We start from the raw sequence: 15,774 nt of genomic DNA on the forward strand, positions 1-15,774 counted from the left end.
ACTCCGCCATGGCCAAGACCAAAGAGCTTTCGAAGGACACCAGGAAAAGTATTGTAGACCTGCACCAGACTGGGAAGAGTGAATCTACAATAGGCAAGCAGCTTGGGGTGAAAAAATCAACTGTGGGCGCAATCATCAGAAAATGGAAGACATACAAGACCACTGATAATCTCCCTCGATCTGGGGCTCCACGCAAAATCTCATCCCGTGGGGTCAAAATGATCATGAGAACGGTGAGCAAAGATCCCAGAACCACACGGGGGGACCTGGTGAATGACCTGCAGAGAGCTGGGACCAAAGTAACAAAGGTCACCATCAGTAACACACTACAACGGCAGGGAATCAAATCCCGCAGTGCCAGACGTGTTCCGCTGCTGAAGCCAGTGCATGTCCAGGCCCGTCTGAAGTTTGCCAGAGAGCACATGGATGATACAGCAGAGGATTGGGAGAATGTCATGTGGTCAGATGAACCCAAAGTAGAACTTTTTGGTATAAACTCAACTCGTCGTGTTTGGAGGAAGAAGAATACTGAGTTGCATCCCAAGAACACCATACCTACTGTGAAGCATGGGGGTGGAAACATCATGCTATGGGGCTGTTTTTCTGCCAAGGGGACAGGACGACTGATCCGTGTTAAGGACAGAATGAATGGGGCCATGTATCGTGAGATTTTGAGCCAAAACCTCCTTCCATCAGTGAGAACTTTGAAGATGAAACGAGGCTGGGTCTTCCAACATGACAATGATCCAAAACACACCGCCCGGGCAACAAAGGAGTGGCTCCGTAAGAAGCATTTGAAAGTCCTGGAGTGGCCTAGCCAGTCTCCAGACCTCAACCCCATAGAAAATCTGTGGCGGGAGTTGAAAGTCCGTGTTGCTCGGCGACAGCCCCAAAACATCACTGCTCTCGAGAAGATCTGCATGGAGGAATGGGCCAAAATACCAGCTACTGTGTGTGCAAACCTGGTAAAGACCTATAGTAAACGTTTGACCTCTGTTATTGCCAACAAAGGTTATGTTACAAAGTATTGAGTTGTATTTTTGTTATTGACCAAATACTTATTTTCCACCCTGATTTACGAATAAATTCTTTACAAATCCTACCATGTGGATTCATGGATTTTTTTTTCACATTCTGTCTCTCACAGTTGAAGTGTACCTCTGGTGCAAATTACTGACCTCTGTCATCATTTTAAGTGGGGGAACTTGCACAATCGGTGGCTGACTAAATACTTTTTTGCCCCACTGTATCTGCAAACTCTTTCATTTTTTTTCATAAATAATATTGATTCAACTTAGTTTCACTCCATATTTTATAAAGCCACCTGCAGTGGCTCTAAGCCCCATAATTGGGGCCTGCCCCACATCTTGAGAACCACTAGATTTTCCAAAGGTTTTACTTCTTGTGATCCGATGTTTATTATGGTCTTCAGGGGCTCATATGATGAATTTATGCTATTAGTGCTTATGGTGTCTTGTATGCTTGTATAGCATGGAAACATATAATTGAGGTTATACATAATTTAGGTTCAGCTTAATGCTAATTATAACGATTTTATGTCTTTTTATATATTAAAAAAAGGTTTTGCCAGTTAAGCCTACATTCTTTAAAAACAATGAAGCAAACTGCTTTCTCAAAGCAGTAGCTGTTGGTAATTAAAAACACTAAAATAAGGACTAATACACTCAGTAACGTCTATTATTTAATTTTTATTTTTTGCTGATTAATGCTCTTCAAGGGCACTTTGGGGGACCGTGATACCCCGGTGAGTTCCTAAAATGCTTCAGTTTCCCTTTCATCCCCTGAATTTTTTCAGATGTGATTAAGTGTTTTTGATGTTAGTAAAACTTCATTACACATGTCGAAAGTTGTTTTGTAAAACTCAGATATGAGTATCTCTTTGTGGCTTAGGTATCTCGCTGCGGTTTGAGTAAAAGAGTTTACTTTAAGCCAATGACAGCTTATCTGTGGTGAAGAAACGAATGCCTATTTGCCCTGCAAAACTGTCCACATTATCACTGGGAGGAAAACAGTTTTATATGGAAGCTCAAAGATGACAACGGGATAAGAAATTTAAAAAGTAAATTCTGCTTTTGAGAATGAGATCATCATTACCGTGCTGTCTAAGAACACAAGGAAAGGGGAAAAATGCAGACAAGTGTCCTATTCTAATAGCCCTTGTAGAGAAGCCACCAGAGTTTCCTCTTAACTCAGTACATATTTTTAAAAACAAACAAACAAAAACTTTCTGGAACTGCTACAGTCTTTAAAATCACTGAAGTGCCAACAGCACCATCATACCACTACAATTCCCTAAACTCGTTTGTGGGTTTGGAGAGTGACTTTTGTTTAAATCAAGGACACAGAATTAGACATAATTCAGTGCATTTACAACCCTCTCTCCTTACCTTGGCTTTCATTAATGCTGTTTTGTCAAAGCTGCAGACATCGCTGGGTTACACACAAGGCATTGTTCAGCATCTGTGCCCTGATACTCTGGACTGTGGCCTTTATGAGACAGGACTGACACTCCGAACTCATTTTTTGACATCCAGGGTAAATGTTATGTATATTTTACCCATCACCCATCCATTTTCTTAACTACTTATTTTGGCCTGTGGGAAGAAACATCTGCAGGGATACCCAGAGAAACCCCAAACAGGCTCAGGCAGAACACACAAAGTCCACATAGAATGATGGCAGATTCAGACTCAGAACCTTGTTGCTGTGAAGCAACCATGCTAACCACAGCTCCACCTTGCCAGTCATTTTTCTTACTCCTAAACTAAACTTAACCAGAAAATTCAGCCATACCTCTTTTTTAGTGCTTATCCAACGTGGGTTTGTGGCACACACTCTCACATCTACTACTGTAACACACTTAAAATAGCCAAGTCAACCCATGCAGGAACATGGCGAAGATGGGAATTCCACAGAGAAAGTCAAAGACAAGGAAGTTTGAATGTTCTTGCTGTGAGGGGACAGTGCTACCCACTCCACCACCACACCCAAAACAAATCAGCAAATGAAAAAAACAACAAAAAAACCCCAAAACGTGTAGTAAACACAAAAGTTTCAATCTGACGTGAACCTGGGTCTCCTACCACTGCTACACCTCCATCCTAATATCTAATATCTCTGAAACACAACTGCTACCTCTCTGTGGCCAATACCATCCCTGCCTCTGTGCAACAGAGAGAAGATTCTGGCAGCATCTGACAAAAAACAGCATTATCTGATGCCATGGGATGATAATGCATTAAAAATTCTGGTCAGGAAACATTAGAATGTCAACTATAGACTACTATTTTAGATGTGCTCCAGTGACAAAGGTGTCAGTTGTTTCAATATGTACTTTTAATTGTGTAGATTATCCCTTATTTTAAAGTTGTGCTAAGAGCTTTTTGCTGAGGAATTAAATGAGGTTTTCTACTAAATTATGGCCGGTGACCACACTGTATTTGTTTTTCCTCTCTTTACAATGTTCAGCCAACAGTAAGAAAGGAATTAATTCAAAAATGTTTGCAAAGTTACAAACCTTGAGGTACTAGCTTGAAAAGAACAGCCTGCCCTGTATGAACAAGGTTCACGGTATACAAAATGCAGTCAGGCTCTTTCAGAGAGTTCCTTAATGCATTAGATTCTCTTTTAGAACCAGATTAGAAATAGAAATTATGTTTCTGTAGATCACAGCCATTGCTGGTTTTGTGGGTTTTTCTTCTTCTGATCAAGTTCAAGTCAGACCTGGAGGGACCACCTCACTGTAGCCTCAAGTTTTATCTCGCTTGGAGGATGTTTGCCCCCCATTCCCACCACAAAGTCCTGCCACAATGGTGTGGGAGTTCTCTTCACTAGGTGACAGGTGCAGTGGGTGATACTGGCACATTCGGTGTGGCAGGGCTAGTGGGGGTTTGTGGCGAGCTCTGGTAAGACCGCAGGAGAACTTTGTGCTTGGTTGCCACCTCCGCTCGCCTGCGCTGCTGGTCAGCCAAGAATTCCTTGAGACGGGTGGTTGTAAAGGTAAGAGTTTGCCTACGAAGGCGCATCAAGTAGGCATCTTGAAGCCAGGAGTTGCTGAAGCAGTCCTTGATGGATGGACGGGCCCTGTTGAGCATGACAAGGAGCCAAATATTACAAATTGGCAATACTTTCAAAGTACGGCAAAAATGAGAAGAATCCATTATTCAGCTTACCATGGGTAGCTACAGAGGATCTTTTTAAGAAACAGAGAGGCACTTTGGGACACATTCTGGTAAAGTTTAGAGAGGTCAAACTTTGCTGCCTGGATTCTGGCTTCAGTCTCCTGAGGATCATTATCCATGAAAGCCGACCTGCCGCTCAACCTGAAAAATCAGGAGGAAGATTTCATACTACCAAAAGAAATATATAATAGAACAATACCTAAAAAGTCTTGAAATTAAAAATACAAATGTAGCAGACCATTCTTAATCATAAGCCTGATCTTTTATAAAGAACACAAATATATTTCTATTTAAAGAGAACTCAGAGGGTGGAAGCTGTGAAAGCAATACTCACATGATGAAAGTAAGCACGCCTACACTCCAGATGTCAGCTGGTGGGCCCACAACATCCCCTTTCAACATCTCTGGAGCTGCAAGAAAAAGGACAAATTCACGGCCTTTATTATCTGTGTGTACAAAGAGCTTTCATTTATCACTTTGACTTAGATTTTTGTTTGTGTGTGTTATAATTTCTTTTCTGATAAATGGCCACAGTTAAGATTACATAATGTACACAAAGGTTTTTTATCTATTTAAAATGCTTAAGAAAATGATTGGTGGTTCTCCGCTCTATTTAATTTCAATTCCATTTTCATTATATAGCGTCAAATCACAGCAGCAGCTGCTTCAAGGCACTCTCATGGTTTTGAGCCTTTTAAGTTGAACTCAAATTAAGGAATTTATTATCATAAGATTTTCTATAGTTATTATTGTTATCATTGTATTATTTCCATTGCACTGTTAAAAAACAAAAATCCTTACACATGTACTCCAGTGTTCCAACAGGAGGGCTGAATTGCTTCAGGAACAGAGGGTTGTATGTCTGAGCACTGCCAAAGTCAATGATCTTGATGACATTCATATAGGTGACAATGATATTGTCCGGCTTGATGTCCAGGTGGAGGATGCGTCGAGCGTGGAGGTAGTCCAAACCTTGGAGGATCTGCACGACGTAGGTTACCACATCGTCCTCCGAGTAACGGAATCTAAGAGACACGATTAAACAGCTTCTTAAGCACTCCAAGTAGAACAGTTTAGGGCACTCGTTTATGGATAGTGCTAAAAATGACCTATCAAATCATACCTATCAATAAGGCTGTAGAGCAGCTCCTTCCCACTGCAGTACTCAGAGATAAGCACCAGGTAGCGTGGCGTGACATAGGCTTCGTGTAGAGCCATGATCCTTTCGTGATGAAGCGACTTGAGAATGTCATATTCCTGCAGCACTGCCTGCTTGTTGTCTGCCTCATATGGAACAATCTTAGCCATGAAAAGGTTGCCTGTGGCGTTCTCCCGACATTCACGGATCACACCAAACCGACCTCTGCATGAGAAAGAAATGATATAAACTTCCAATGGAAAAGCACAGAAAATTCTCTATGTCAATTATAAATAGCTACTAATTCAGACCGTAAATGTTTTACAAAACTTATCACCTTGCTTTCTCATCCATGAATGTATACGGTTTCTGTGGAACTCCCTGACGCAGAGATCCCTCTCCAGGCTTCCCCAGTGGGGTCCTACGTCCTGATGGCGTGATCCGTCCTGATGGAGTGATCCGGCCAGATGGGGTAGTGTGAGTGTCCCCTCCTTGCAACACTGGTGTCAAGCTCTGCACCACCACCACAGGTGGGGAGATGGTTGCGGGAGTGACTGAAGGGGTGGTAGTTGTTGGGGTGGAAGTAGTTTGGGAAGGTGGAGTAGCACGAGCAGTGGCAGCTGGCACATACATTGGCACAGATGAAATAGGTTTCCCTATTATAGGTGCAGGTGGTGGAACAGGGGATGGAGGTTTGTTGGTCAACTGGAGGACAGTATGTACTGGACTCTGAGGTTTGGGTGGAACAACAGGCGGGGGTGTCAGCTTTGTCTGGGGTTTGCTCACACTGATGCTAATAGAGCTCTTGGCTTTGGCTGGTGTGGCTTGGGCAGTTGTTGTGGTCTTAACAGGAGCCGGCTCTGCCGGGGCAGTACTAACAGCAGGACTGATGGTTACTGGAGAGGCAGATTTAACCAAAGGTGGAGCAGGAGCTGATGTTGATGGAGGGGCAAGTTGGGCATTCGTCACTGTTGTGGATTTACTGGGAGCTAGTTTCATGGGAGGCACTTTCATGGATGACATCATTACAGCAGGGGGAGGAGGAGAAATTGCAGGAACAGTCTTCACCACTACTGTGGCACTGGATTTAGCTGGTTCTATGAAAAACAAGAAAAGGCAAGAAGCTACTTGATTTTATGCATTAATGCAACAAATACAACACAGAGGTTTGTTTTACCTCAAGTGGAGTCGAATAATTTGTCATATATATTATTCCATCAAAAACAAAATTATACACATAAAAATATAACCTTCTATAATGAGCTGAGCACAACAACAACAACAACGATAGATACAAATGTAAATCTTTCAGTTTTGAAAGTTCTTTAATTGTTTCATTGATAAGGGTATGTAAAACAATTGAAGGTTTTCTGTAAATACCTGAGGCATCCATGCTCAAGACCTTTGAGAGGTTGCTGTAGGGGCCCTGGCCAGCTTTGTTGACACATGCCACCCTGAATCTGAAGGAGCCCCCTGCTGCTAAGTCAGTCACATTGTAATAACAGTCTGCTATCCCAGTGGCCACAATCAGCCAGTTGTTCTCACCTGAGGACAGATGTGGAAGGAATATTAAGATCACTTGCTTAAAGTAGCAGTATGAAATTAAATACTCCCTTTGACTGAGGTTTTTTGTCTTTATTTAATTTAATTTTAAAAGACATGCTCAAGAGTTAAACACAAGTACACCTAAAACACATTAGTGTGTCTCCTTATGATACTTGATCAAGTGTTCTTAGCTTAAAGCCTATATCAGAATCAGAAAGACTTTATCCCCAAGGGCCAATTAGATATGCCCTAATATGCCCTAATGAATACATGGCAACCAAATAGAGATATACAGTGTCTGGGATTCTAGTTGCAATTCCTCTTTGTCACTCGCCATGTCTCATGAAATATATATGCAATACATGTGTTTTTCTGTGCTTGTTTGAGACCCAAGTTTGTTCAGTGTAGCCCTTTCAAAACCTTAGTTTTAGGTTTTGAAAGGGTTACTTAGGACATCGTCTTGATGCATTCTCAATCATGCATCTCATCATTGAAAGAGGCCTGTGGACACTCTTTCAATGATGAGGATGTACACATCCTGGACAGGGAGGAACGCTGGTTTGAGCGCGGAGTCAAGGAGGCCATTTCTGTGAAAAGGGAAAGACCATCTCTAATCGAGGAGGGGGCCTAAGGGTACATCTTTCACCATCTTACAATACTGTGATTGCAGCCATTCCCCAACTCTCTGTGAATGGTACTCATGGCCACTGATCAGTGGTCTTTGATCAATGGTCATGAGAATTTGCATAATTATGATGAAGGTGACCTCCCAGCCCATTGTTCCTTCAGTGGGCTGGTTTCACCTATTATGCAAATGTACTGTTTATAAGAAACCTGCAGTCAGCTGAGACTGAAGAAGTCAGTTGGATGAGTAACGAAACGTTTCTCCCACTGAAAACGCTACATCTAGATGAACAGAATCAACTTTTGGAGAGTTACTTAGGATAGGTCTAATAAATCTAACAATGGATGTACAGCAGTGTTCATCTAGATTACAGAATTATTGCAAACACAGACCCTCTGCTCGCCTCTCCAGAGAGTATGTGCAGGGAGCCATTGTGTCTGAAGGCCTCCACAGAACCAGTGCAGTGTTGTTGTACTTCTGAGGAATCTCTGGGGTCCCAGGACGGTTGGGCAGGCCTGTAAAACAAATATATTAGTATTACTAGTAATACTGTTGGGATAAAGTAAATGTACTTCTTCAAAGACTCAAACAATGTCTCATTTCTTACGTGCAAGAGATATTGTGCAAGAGCTTGATACTGAGGCCAGCGGGTTCGTAGCCACACATTCATAAACCCCTGCGTCCTTTTTGGTGGTCTGCATTATCATCAGCAGCTGCCTCCCATCAGGACAAGCAATCATATTCATCCTGGCATCAATCTCTAGGGGCTTCTTGTCTGAGAAAGAACACATGCACAGGGAGGGAATTTTGAAGGTGAATATTTATTTCCTTTTTCTTACCTACCCTTTTCTTACTTGCCCTGTGTCAGGTTGTAAATTTGAGCCCATTTATGCTGCTTAAGGATACCACTCCAAAGAACATGATACTGGCATAACAACTCATTCAAGAATAATCTCAGCTGTTTTACCTACAGCAACATTTATGTTCACTGTATGTAGCATTTGTAATTACATCATATTTGCATCAATATGCAACATAATGTGTCTCTGCACTCATGGATGTTAGAGGAATTATGCAAATTACTGCAAAATGCAAACAGAATGATTCTATTCACATGCACATGTATTACCCTCACTAAGACACTACTGTTTATTCCCATTAAAGATCCTCACCTTTCATCCAGGTAATGTGTGGGTGGGGACTTCCAGCTGGCAAACAGCTGAGTGTCACTGGATCTCCCTCCAGCAGCACATGATCTCTCAGTTTGATATGGAATACTGGAGGGAAATCTGGAAGTTGAAGACATTACAATAATTAATCGCATAAATACTGTACGATGAAAGGTAAAACTAACAGTTATGATTATGAAGTAATTTTTTTAAAAATCTGAAATTGAGCATATCTGAGGCCTCAGCAAATACATTTCTGTACATCCTATTGGCAAATGTCATGTATAAAACCCTATTTACATCATAATGTTAATTTAAAATATAACGTGTCTCAAGATAACTATTAACTATATGACTAATATAGCATGTCTGTGGCTGTTGTAGCCTTTGCAAGATGCTTTACAACCCACTGCCACCTTGTTATTTTAATGCTGTTTTTGGCTTCTTTGTTGCAAGTGATGGTTGCATTTTTTTGTAATGGGGTCTTGCTGCTGCTTTTTGTGCCTGAGGCTTCCCAGTCTGACTGAAATACACATTTTGCTAAGTAACTATATTTTAGTGAGAAAAAATATATTTCTTAGTCACAAGCATTTTGACCAAGCAGATGGAAACTGTCACATTCTAAAATACCACTATTGCACGGTGACAATAATGTCACAGATCCACTCTCTGCTGGTGATGTTTGGTTTTATTTCTGGTCTGGTAAAGAAAGTGAAGTGTCTGCTGGCTGTAGCTTCGTATTTAAGGGCTACATATAAGTAAGTGGTCTTCCTATTAAAATAAAAAGGAGGCCCATACTAAATGTCATCATTGCCTTACCCAAATACTTTATGCACACTCTTATATAACTTACCAGAAGCCAGTTTAGAGTATTGACGTGAACGTAAGGAACTACTATCTCGAGAGATTGCTGTTGGTATGTCAGGCTGTGACACTGTCTTATCTCGCTTCCCTCTAGTAAGGCCCCATCGATCCCAGCGGGATCTGCGCTCAGCCTCCAAGCCTGCTACAAGAAAAGAAATAGGAAAGAAAAGCTTCATAAATTACATCACTCTTAAAAAAGTACAACAGATAGTCCTCTGGTAAAATATTGATTCAAAATGGAAAGGTAACTGGACATACCCTTTGCTGTGTCTGATTTTAGGCTGGACATAGACTCTAGAGACTCGGTTGAGGCACCATTAGTGGCCTGAGATACTAGCTGGTTCTGAGGAACTTTCGTTGCACGGCTCTCTGATGTTGAACGACGAAGCATGGAAAGAATGGGTGTCCTCTTGGGTTCCTTGTCTTCTGATGCTCTTCTCTCCTCTGAGTAGCTGCGGATTCTTGTAGAGATCCCAGCAACTGTTGATTCAATTTTCCTGCGCATTGCCAACACTGGAGATTCATTTGGTTTCTTAATCTCTTTTTCATCATTTTCCACCAATCTATCAGTTCCCCCATCCATTCTTGACATCTCTACTTCTTTCTTCTCCTGAGACCCTCTTCGGCCCAGAGTCCAAGAAAGCCTACGTCTCGAGGCAACAGAATCATCTTCCTTCATCATTTCCTCTTTGCGCTCTGTTGATGGAGTCCTCTTCAAGCGCATTGAGAGCCTTCTCATAAAGCCTTGGTCCTTTTGAGCTTCACGAAGATCCTGGACTGACTTTGACTTCTCCTCAAGTCTTCTTGGTTTTAATTCTAAAGGTGCACCCGTTGGCCCAGGTCTGTATATCTCTTCACTTTTCTCTGTAGAATCTGCAGCAGCTTGTAATCCATCATCTTGCTTTGAGCGTGACAGAAACTTCAGACTTCTGGTGAGAGAAGATTCACGTTTTTTAAAGCGTGCCTCAAAGACCTCTTCAGAGGTGATATCCTGTAGGTCTGCTCCTGCTGAAAGCTCTTCTTGGGCTGAAGAATATGTAACAGTCTTGGGTGGAGTGGGTTCTTTTGTTATCATCTCTGGTGATGCTACTCTGGAATATACAGCAGGGTGCTCAGTGGTTGAAACGGTGGCTGGCTTTGGTGGACCAGGTATTTCAGAGCTGGCAGGGGAAGATATACCCGTTGATACTGGGGATGATGAAATCGTTGGAGTAACAACAGGTGTAGAAGGGCCTAGCGGTGGCTCACTGAGTGGCTGAAGTGCGGGGACCATCATAGTCTGCATTATACTGGCATATGCTGAAGTCCTTCCATCTGGCAGAACAACTCGAGCAGGAAGCGAGGGTGTCGCATACGTTGAAACAACTTTTCCTGGGGAAGTGGAATATTCTTGTGTTGGTCTCAGCATAAATGAGCTTGTGGTTATTGTCACCTCAGGGGATTTCTCAGGGATAGTTACTTTCTCTTCTATATGTTCTATAACATCTTTTACGTTTTCCTTAGTGTTTGATTCAGTGACAGTATCAACTCTTTCCTCTTCTTCTTTCATTAACTCTTCCTTTTCTTCATGCTTCTTTTCTCCCTCTTCTTCCTCTTCCATTTTCTCTTCTAATGCAGGACTTTGGACCATAGAAGGAGGTGTAGGAATTCTCTGACCTACAGACTCTGATTCCATCATTGGTTCTTCTGAAATACTCATGTCCTTCTCTGAGAATCCACTGGTGCTTGATCTCTCATCAAAATTGCTATCTGTGGTCAGCCCTTCCATCTTTTCACTTATAGTCTCATCTGGCTTTATCTCTTTTTCCATAAACGATTCCTCACTCTCAGTTTTGGTTGGACTTTCCTGCAAAACCGACTCTGGTGTTGGCGGTTTTGGTGAAGGCTCCCTGGGAGTCACTGGGCGGGAGTCTAGCTTGGTTTGCTCTGTTAGAGATGACATAGATATAGCTTCTTTGAGCCTTCTCTCTTCTATCTGTGCCAAGGGAATCTCCAGAGGCGCTCCTGAACGGCGGTGCAAAGGTATGGGTTCTGAATCCCCCTGACTGAAAGAAGTGCTTTTGCGCAAAACTTTTGGTTTAGGAACTTCATCCCTTGGGAAATCACTGGATGCAGCTCTTGTTAGTGGAGGTGGGCCCAAACGGACTGTACGAGAATACCGATCTGAGGACACTGCACGTTTTTCATCTCCCATTCCTAATGTTTCCAACAGAGGTCCTCTCAGTCCACTCATCTTGTTGTCCACAGAGCCACCACGAAGCAGTCGTTGCCTCATCAGCTCCAGTTTGAGAGCATAGTCTTCTTGGCTCATCTTGGCAGTTCCTGGGCTGGTGCTCCTTTTTGGTAGTTCCATAGAGACAGCTTTCTTCAGAACTCTTCTGCCATCATCTTGACTTCCTTCTCCAGGTGCTTCTTCTGGTGTAATCCGAAGCATCAATGCACTATCAGCTGAGCCACCACGCCTTAGCTCTCCTCTTCGTCGTCCACCTTCTGGTTTGTCTGACTCCATGCTTGAACCCCGTCTCAGTGGTTTTCTAGACAGCTCTGATTTTTGGGGCAATTCAGCAGGTGATTCTTCCTCATCTGAAGAACCCTTTTCATTGGGTTGTGATGATCTTTTCCTCAGGCGGCCTTTGCCTCCCACTTCAAGTCCTTCTTTATCCATTTCTTTAGGATCACACTCCATTGCCTCCTGGCCTTGAACAGAAGACCCAGACCAGGTACTTGCTCCGTTCTGCTTCCCTGCCTCCTGCTCATCAGTCTGAATGTCATTCAGTGACATCCTTGATCCAGAGAAGTCCATGTTAAGTGGCATTGGAATAAAAGGTAGTTCATCTATGTCCTCATCAGAATCAGAGGAAGATGATGGTGGTGGCGAACCCTCTTTAAGGTGCCTGGGAATTGCGATGGAAACATGGCTGGAGGAATCATTTAGCAATTCGGGTATGGACCTCATGACCATTTTTGATTTATAGCTGATCAGAGAACGCTAAAAAAAGGAAAATGTGACAAAATAAATACCACAATGTGACCTTGCAACATGCAGTAATAAAGAATTACAACCCATCTCACCTGCCACCTCCTGCGAGATACAAATTTCTTTAAGGCCTCTGTACTTATGGCCTTCCCCTTACTAAGGGTCTGTACAATAAATGGACATGAAATTTAAAACAAATAAATGAGAAATGGGACTTTACTAAGAATTGCCAAATGGATATCACTTATTCATACCTTGAACCAGGGGTGTCTGAGACATTCCTGTGTGTCTGGTCGTCTAAAATGATAAAACAAATATGAAAACTGAAAATAAATAAATCTGCAATAGGCTATGTGATAAATAAGTATCAGACAAAATTCTGGAAATGCTGAAACAAAAATCTTTGATTTTAATTTTATTAAATTCAAGCTCAGTACAGTGAATAAAAATAATATGTAATGACAAATCTTTATACTTCTGATCATTAACTCAGTGTTGTTGACTTGGATATGACTGTTTTCATAAATTATTATATTTGATGTATGACATTCGATGATACATAATAACTGATGACAGTTATCCATCAAGTCAGGATTTTACTGTGGTTGACACATAACTGTTTGCAAGTATTGAAACTTGGACTAAGAGAGATACAGCGGTGTTACTCACAGTCTGTCAGCCACCAGCAGCTTTATGATGAACCCTTTAGCTTCTCGGCAAAGATCGGCAAACATGCCCTCCTCAAAAGCCACGTTATAGTTTCTGATGTTCAGTACAGAGCTGCGATCATTCTCGCCAGCAAATGGAGATACACCGGTGAGACTGACAAGAGAAATAATAGCATTTAATAATAACAATAATAACTTACTAAGAAACTTAGATGTAGTCCTGACCAACACACTGAAAAAGGTTTTTAGCATTATGGAAAATTGAAACTAATGAAAAATGTGCTTACCACAGATATGCTATTACTCCAACAGGCCTAGAAAAGTAAAGAAAAAATACAGTGTTTAAGATCAGGACATTAACAAATATTTGTAAGTACTGTATTTTAAAGCTTTTCTACTGTGATAGTCAGATTAGGGAAAACAGCGGAATGACCAAAATTACTGGAACCACCATGATCTTATTGGCTTTGAAACTGCTTTGGGACCAGGTGTACAACTACTCACATACAGCTGCTGTCTTAAAAGCAAAAGAAAACAGAAATAAGAAAGAATCAGTCTGCCCTCTATCTGCTATTAGTTTTCAATTGAATGCAGTCAAGCTGGAAATTAAATGCAATGTGTTTGTGCTAACTTGACAAACAACTGTGATAAATCCTCCAAAACTGCTAAACTGTTGCAGTCAACATAGACAGAAAGTCCCAGGAGGAAATTCAATTCAGAGTTCTCCCAGAACCTCATAAATGTGAAACAAAAATGTAAAAATTCCTTCACAAATAGTGATTTAGTTGTTGCAGGATGGCAACAAAATGACGTAGGGAATTGGCAACTTTGTTTTCTTTTTTAAATTTACTGTTTTAAATAAAATATAGGGTTCAAAAGCAAGGCAGAGTTGGGGTCTTATTTAGAAAATAAAACCAGAATAGAACCAGCTGGCAACCTGTTGAGCGTAGTCCGCTGTTGCAAGAAGATGCGTCACAGACAAGTTGCACTCATCAGTACAGACAGTCTCAGATCAACTGAAATGTGTTGACAATGTGTCTATTTTTTTTTTTAACTAGATAGCTGCTATTTGCAAACCTTTGGCCATCTGTTAGAGAGGGATATCAGTTAGCCTGAGTCGGACTGTGATTGCTTGGAGACAGGTTGCTACCCACCAGGACAGATATAAGTGGTTGACCAGAGACTGAGGGCGTTGCACGTTCAGCCTCTGGGCGACCAGTTGGTCACTGCAACTAATTGCAACTGGGTTTCAACAAAAAATAAATACATAACAAATCAGTGCAATCATTGGGCTACCTCTGATTTTCACTAATCGCATGGAAGGTTCTGTCCTATTTTTAGTGTAGTGTGACTGAGTCATACCATATATCTGTTGCTTTTGACACGGGGCTCTGATTGACAATTTCTGGTGCAACAAATTCTGGGGTGCCATATTTGCAGTACTGAGCTTCATCAGGTGTGATCTCCACCGCGTTGCCAAAATCACAGAGTCGGATTTGATCACCATGGGGGTCCGCCATGAGGATGTTTTCAGGCTGATGAGAGAATTAGGAAATAATATCTAACCCACTGTCTGCTATGAAAGTGCAACTGATCATTTAAAAATAACCTTCTGACACACAAGATGATGGAAGTATAGATTGAGTACTCTTATTTATCTACCTTGATGTCCAGGTGTATGATGTTCGAATGATGAAGGTAGTCCAATCCTTCAAGAAGTTGTCTAATACATGAACGAACCTGATGGTCCAAAAAACAAAAACAAAAAAAACCAGAAGAATTTTTTGATCAGATAATAAGAAAATATAGATAAAAGTAGTATTTACTTAGTGAAAAATTGGGATCCTTACATCAGACTCCATTACTGTCGATTTTCTTGTAAATCTGTCAAGCAGCTCCTCGTGGCATCTTTAACGATCAGTTAAGGCATTTCTTTTTGTTAAATTAAATGCACTTTGTAACAAATTATTTATTATGTTATAACCAGTGTTGGGCAAGTTACTTTGAAAAAGTGATTAATTATAGTTACTAGGTACTTCTTCAAAAAAGTAACTGAGTTAGTAACTGAGTTACAAGATTCTAAAAGCAATTAATTACCTAAAAAGTAACTATAGTGTTACTTAAAAAAATGTTTAACCCTCTGGGGTCCAGGGTATAATTGGCCATTTTTAACTACTTTTGATGTTTCCTCCACATTTCACCTTTAAAAACTATTTACTTTGCCTTGTTTGGTATCATTCTTTTCAGCACAACCTCACGTGTCTGAATTTACAGTCATGTTTTCATTTTGACATACTGTATTAACACAACTGATCTAGAATCAGACAAAAAACATAAAATCAGAGTAGAAAAAAGTTCTGTTTTTTACTGTAACAACCACAAACATGTTTATTGAATCATATTTCATAACTTTAAATGCAAATATAAATTGTCAATTTTAAAATGCACAAGTTATTTGCAGCCATTTACCTTTTACCCTTTTTTCTTTATAACCATTTCAAACTATTTACAGAACAATCAGCTGTTCTGCATTCAATAAGATGTCACACAAATTATTTGTGCCACTCCAAATATTTTTGTCCACTA

The 15,774-nt window shown here is 41.1% G+C and overlaps 1 protein-coding gene across 3 annotated transcripts in view; it reads right to left on the reverse strand.

Moving 5' to 3' along the window:
* Positions 1 to 1,186: 1,186 nt before the first annotated feature.
* Positions 1,187 to 15,774, reverse strand: part of spegb (striated muscle enriched protein kinase b) — a 38,206-nt gene continuing 23,618 nt past the window's right edge. For 2 of the 3 annotated variants that reach the window (XM_086266055.1, XM_086266052.1), the window contains exons 23-41: positions 15,039 to 15,096; positions 14,851 to 14,928; positions 14,551 to 14,723; positions 13,476 to 13,502; positions 13,190 to 13,342; positions 12,775 to 12,817; positions 12,616 to 12,684; positions 9,802 to 12,532; positions 9,533 to 9,685; positions 8,683 to 8,799; positions 8,118 to 8,285; positions 7,903 to 8,025; positions 6,721 to 6,885; positions 5,678 to 6,437; positions 5,326 to 5,565; positions 5,004 to 5,227; positions 4,537 to 4,612; positions 4,194 to 4,343; positions 1,187 to 4,104 (exon numbers count right to left, since the gene is read on the reverse strand). In XM_086266055.1, coding sequence (XP_086122181.1) covers positions 3,852 to 4,104; positions 4,194 to 4,343; positions 4,537 to 4,612; positions 5,004 to 5,227; positions 5,326 to 5,565; positions 5,678 to 6,437; positions 6,721 to 6,885; positions 7,903 to 8,025; positions 8,118 to 8,285; positions 8,683 to 8,799; positions 9,533 to 9,685; positions 9,802 to 12,532; positions 12,616 to 12,684; positions 12,775 to 12,817; positions 13,190 to 13,342; positions 13,476 to 13,502; positions 14,551 to 14,723; positions 14,851 to 14,928; positions 15,039 to 15,096 — 5,761 coding nt within the window. In that variant the 3' untranslated portion in view covers positions 1,187 to 3,851. The remainder of the gene's footprint in view (positions 4,105 to 4,193; positions 4,344 to 4,536; positions 4,613 to 5,003; positions 5,228 to 5,325; positions 5,566 to 5,677; positions 6,438 to 6,720; positions 6,886 to 7,902; positions 8,026 to 8,117; positions 8,286 to 8,682; positions 8,800 to 9,532; positions 9,686 to 9,801; positions 12,533 to 12,615; positions 12,685 to 12,774; positions 12,818 to 13,189; positions 13,343 to 13,475; positions 13,503 to 14,550; positions 14,724 to 14,850; positions 14,929 to 15,038; positions 15,097 to 15,774) is intronic. The other variant, XM_086266053.1, reaches the window with a different exon arrangement.

Source organism: Aulonocara sp. 'chitande type north' Nkhata Bay, linkage group LG16 (genome assembly GCF_057382095.1).
Source record: "Aulonocara sp. 'chitande type north' Nkhata Bay isolate Kocher_YH1m ecotype deep benthic linkage group LG16, A_spYH_male_GT1.1, whole genome shotgun sequence".
Taxonomy (NCBI): Eukaryota; Metazoa; Chordata; class Actinopteri; order Cichliformes; family Cichlidae; genus Aulonocara; species Aulonocara sp. 'chitande type north' Nkhata Bay.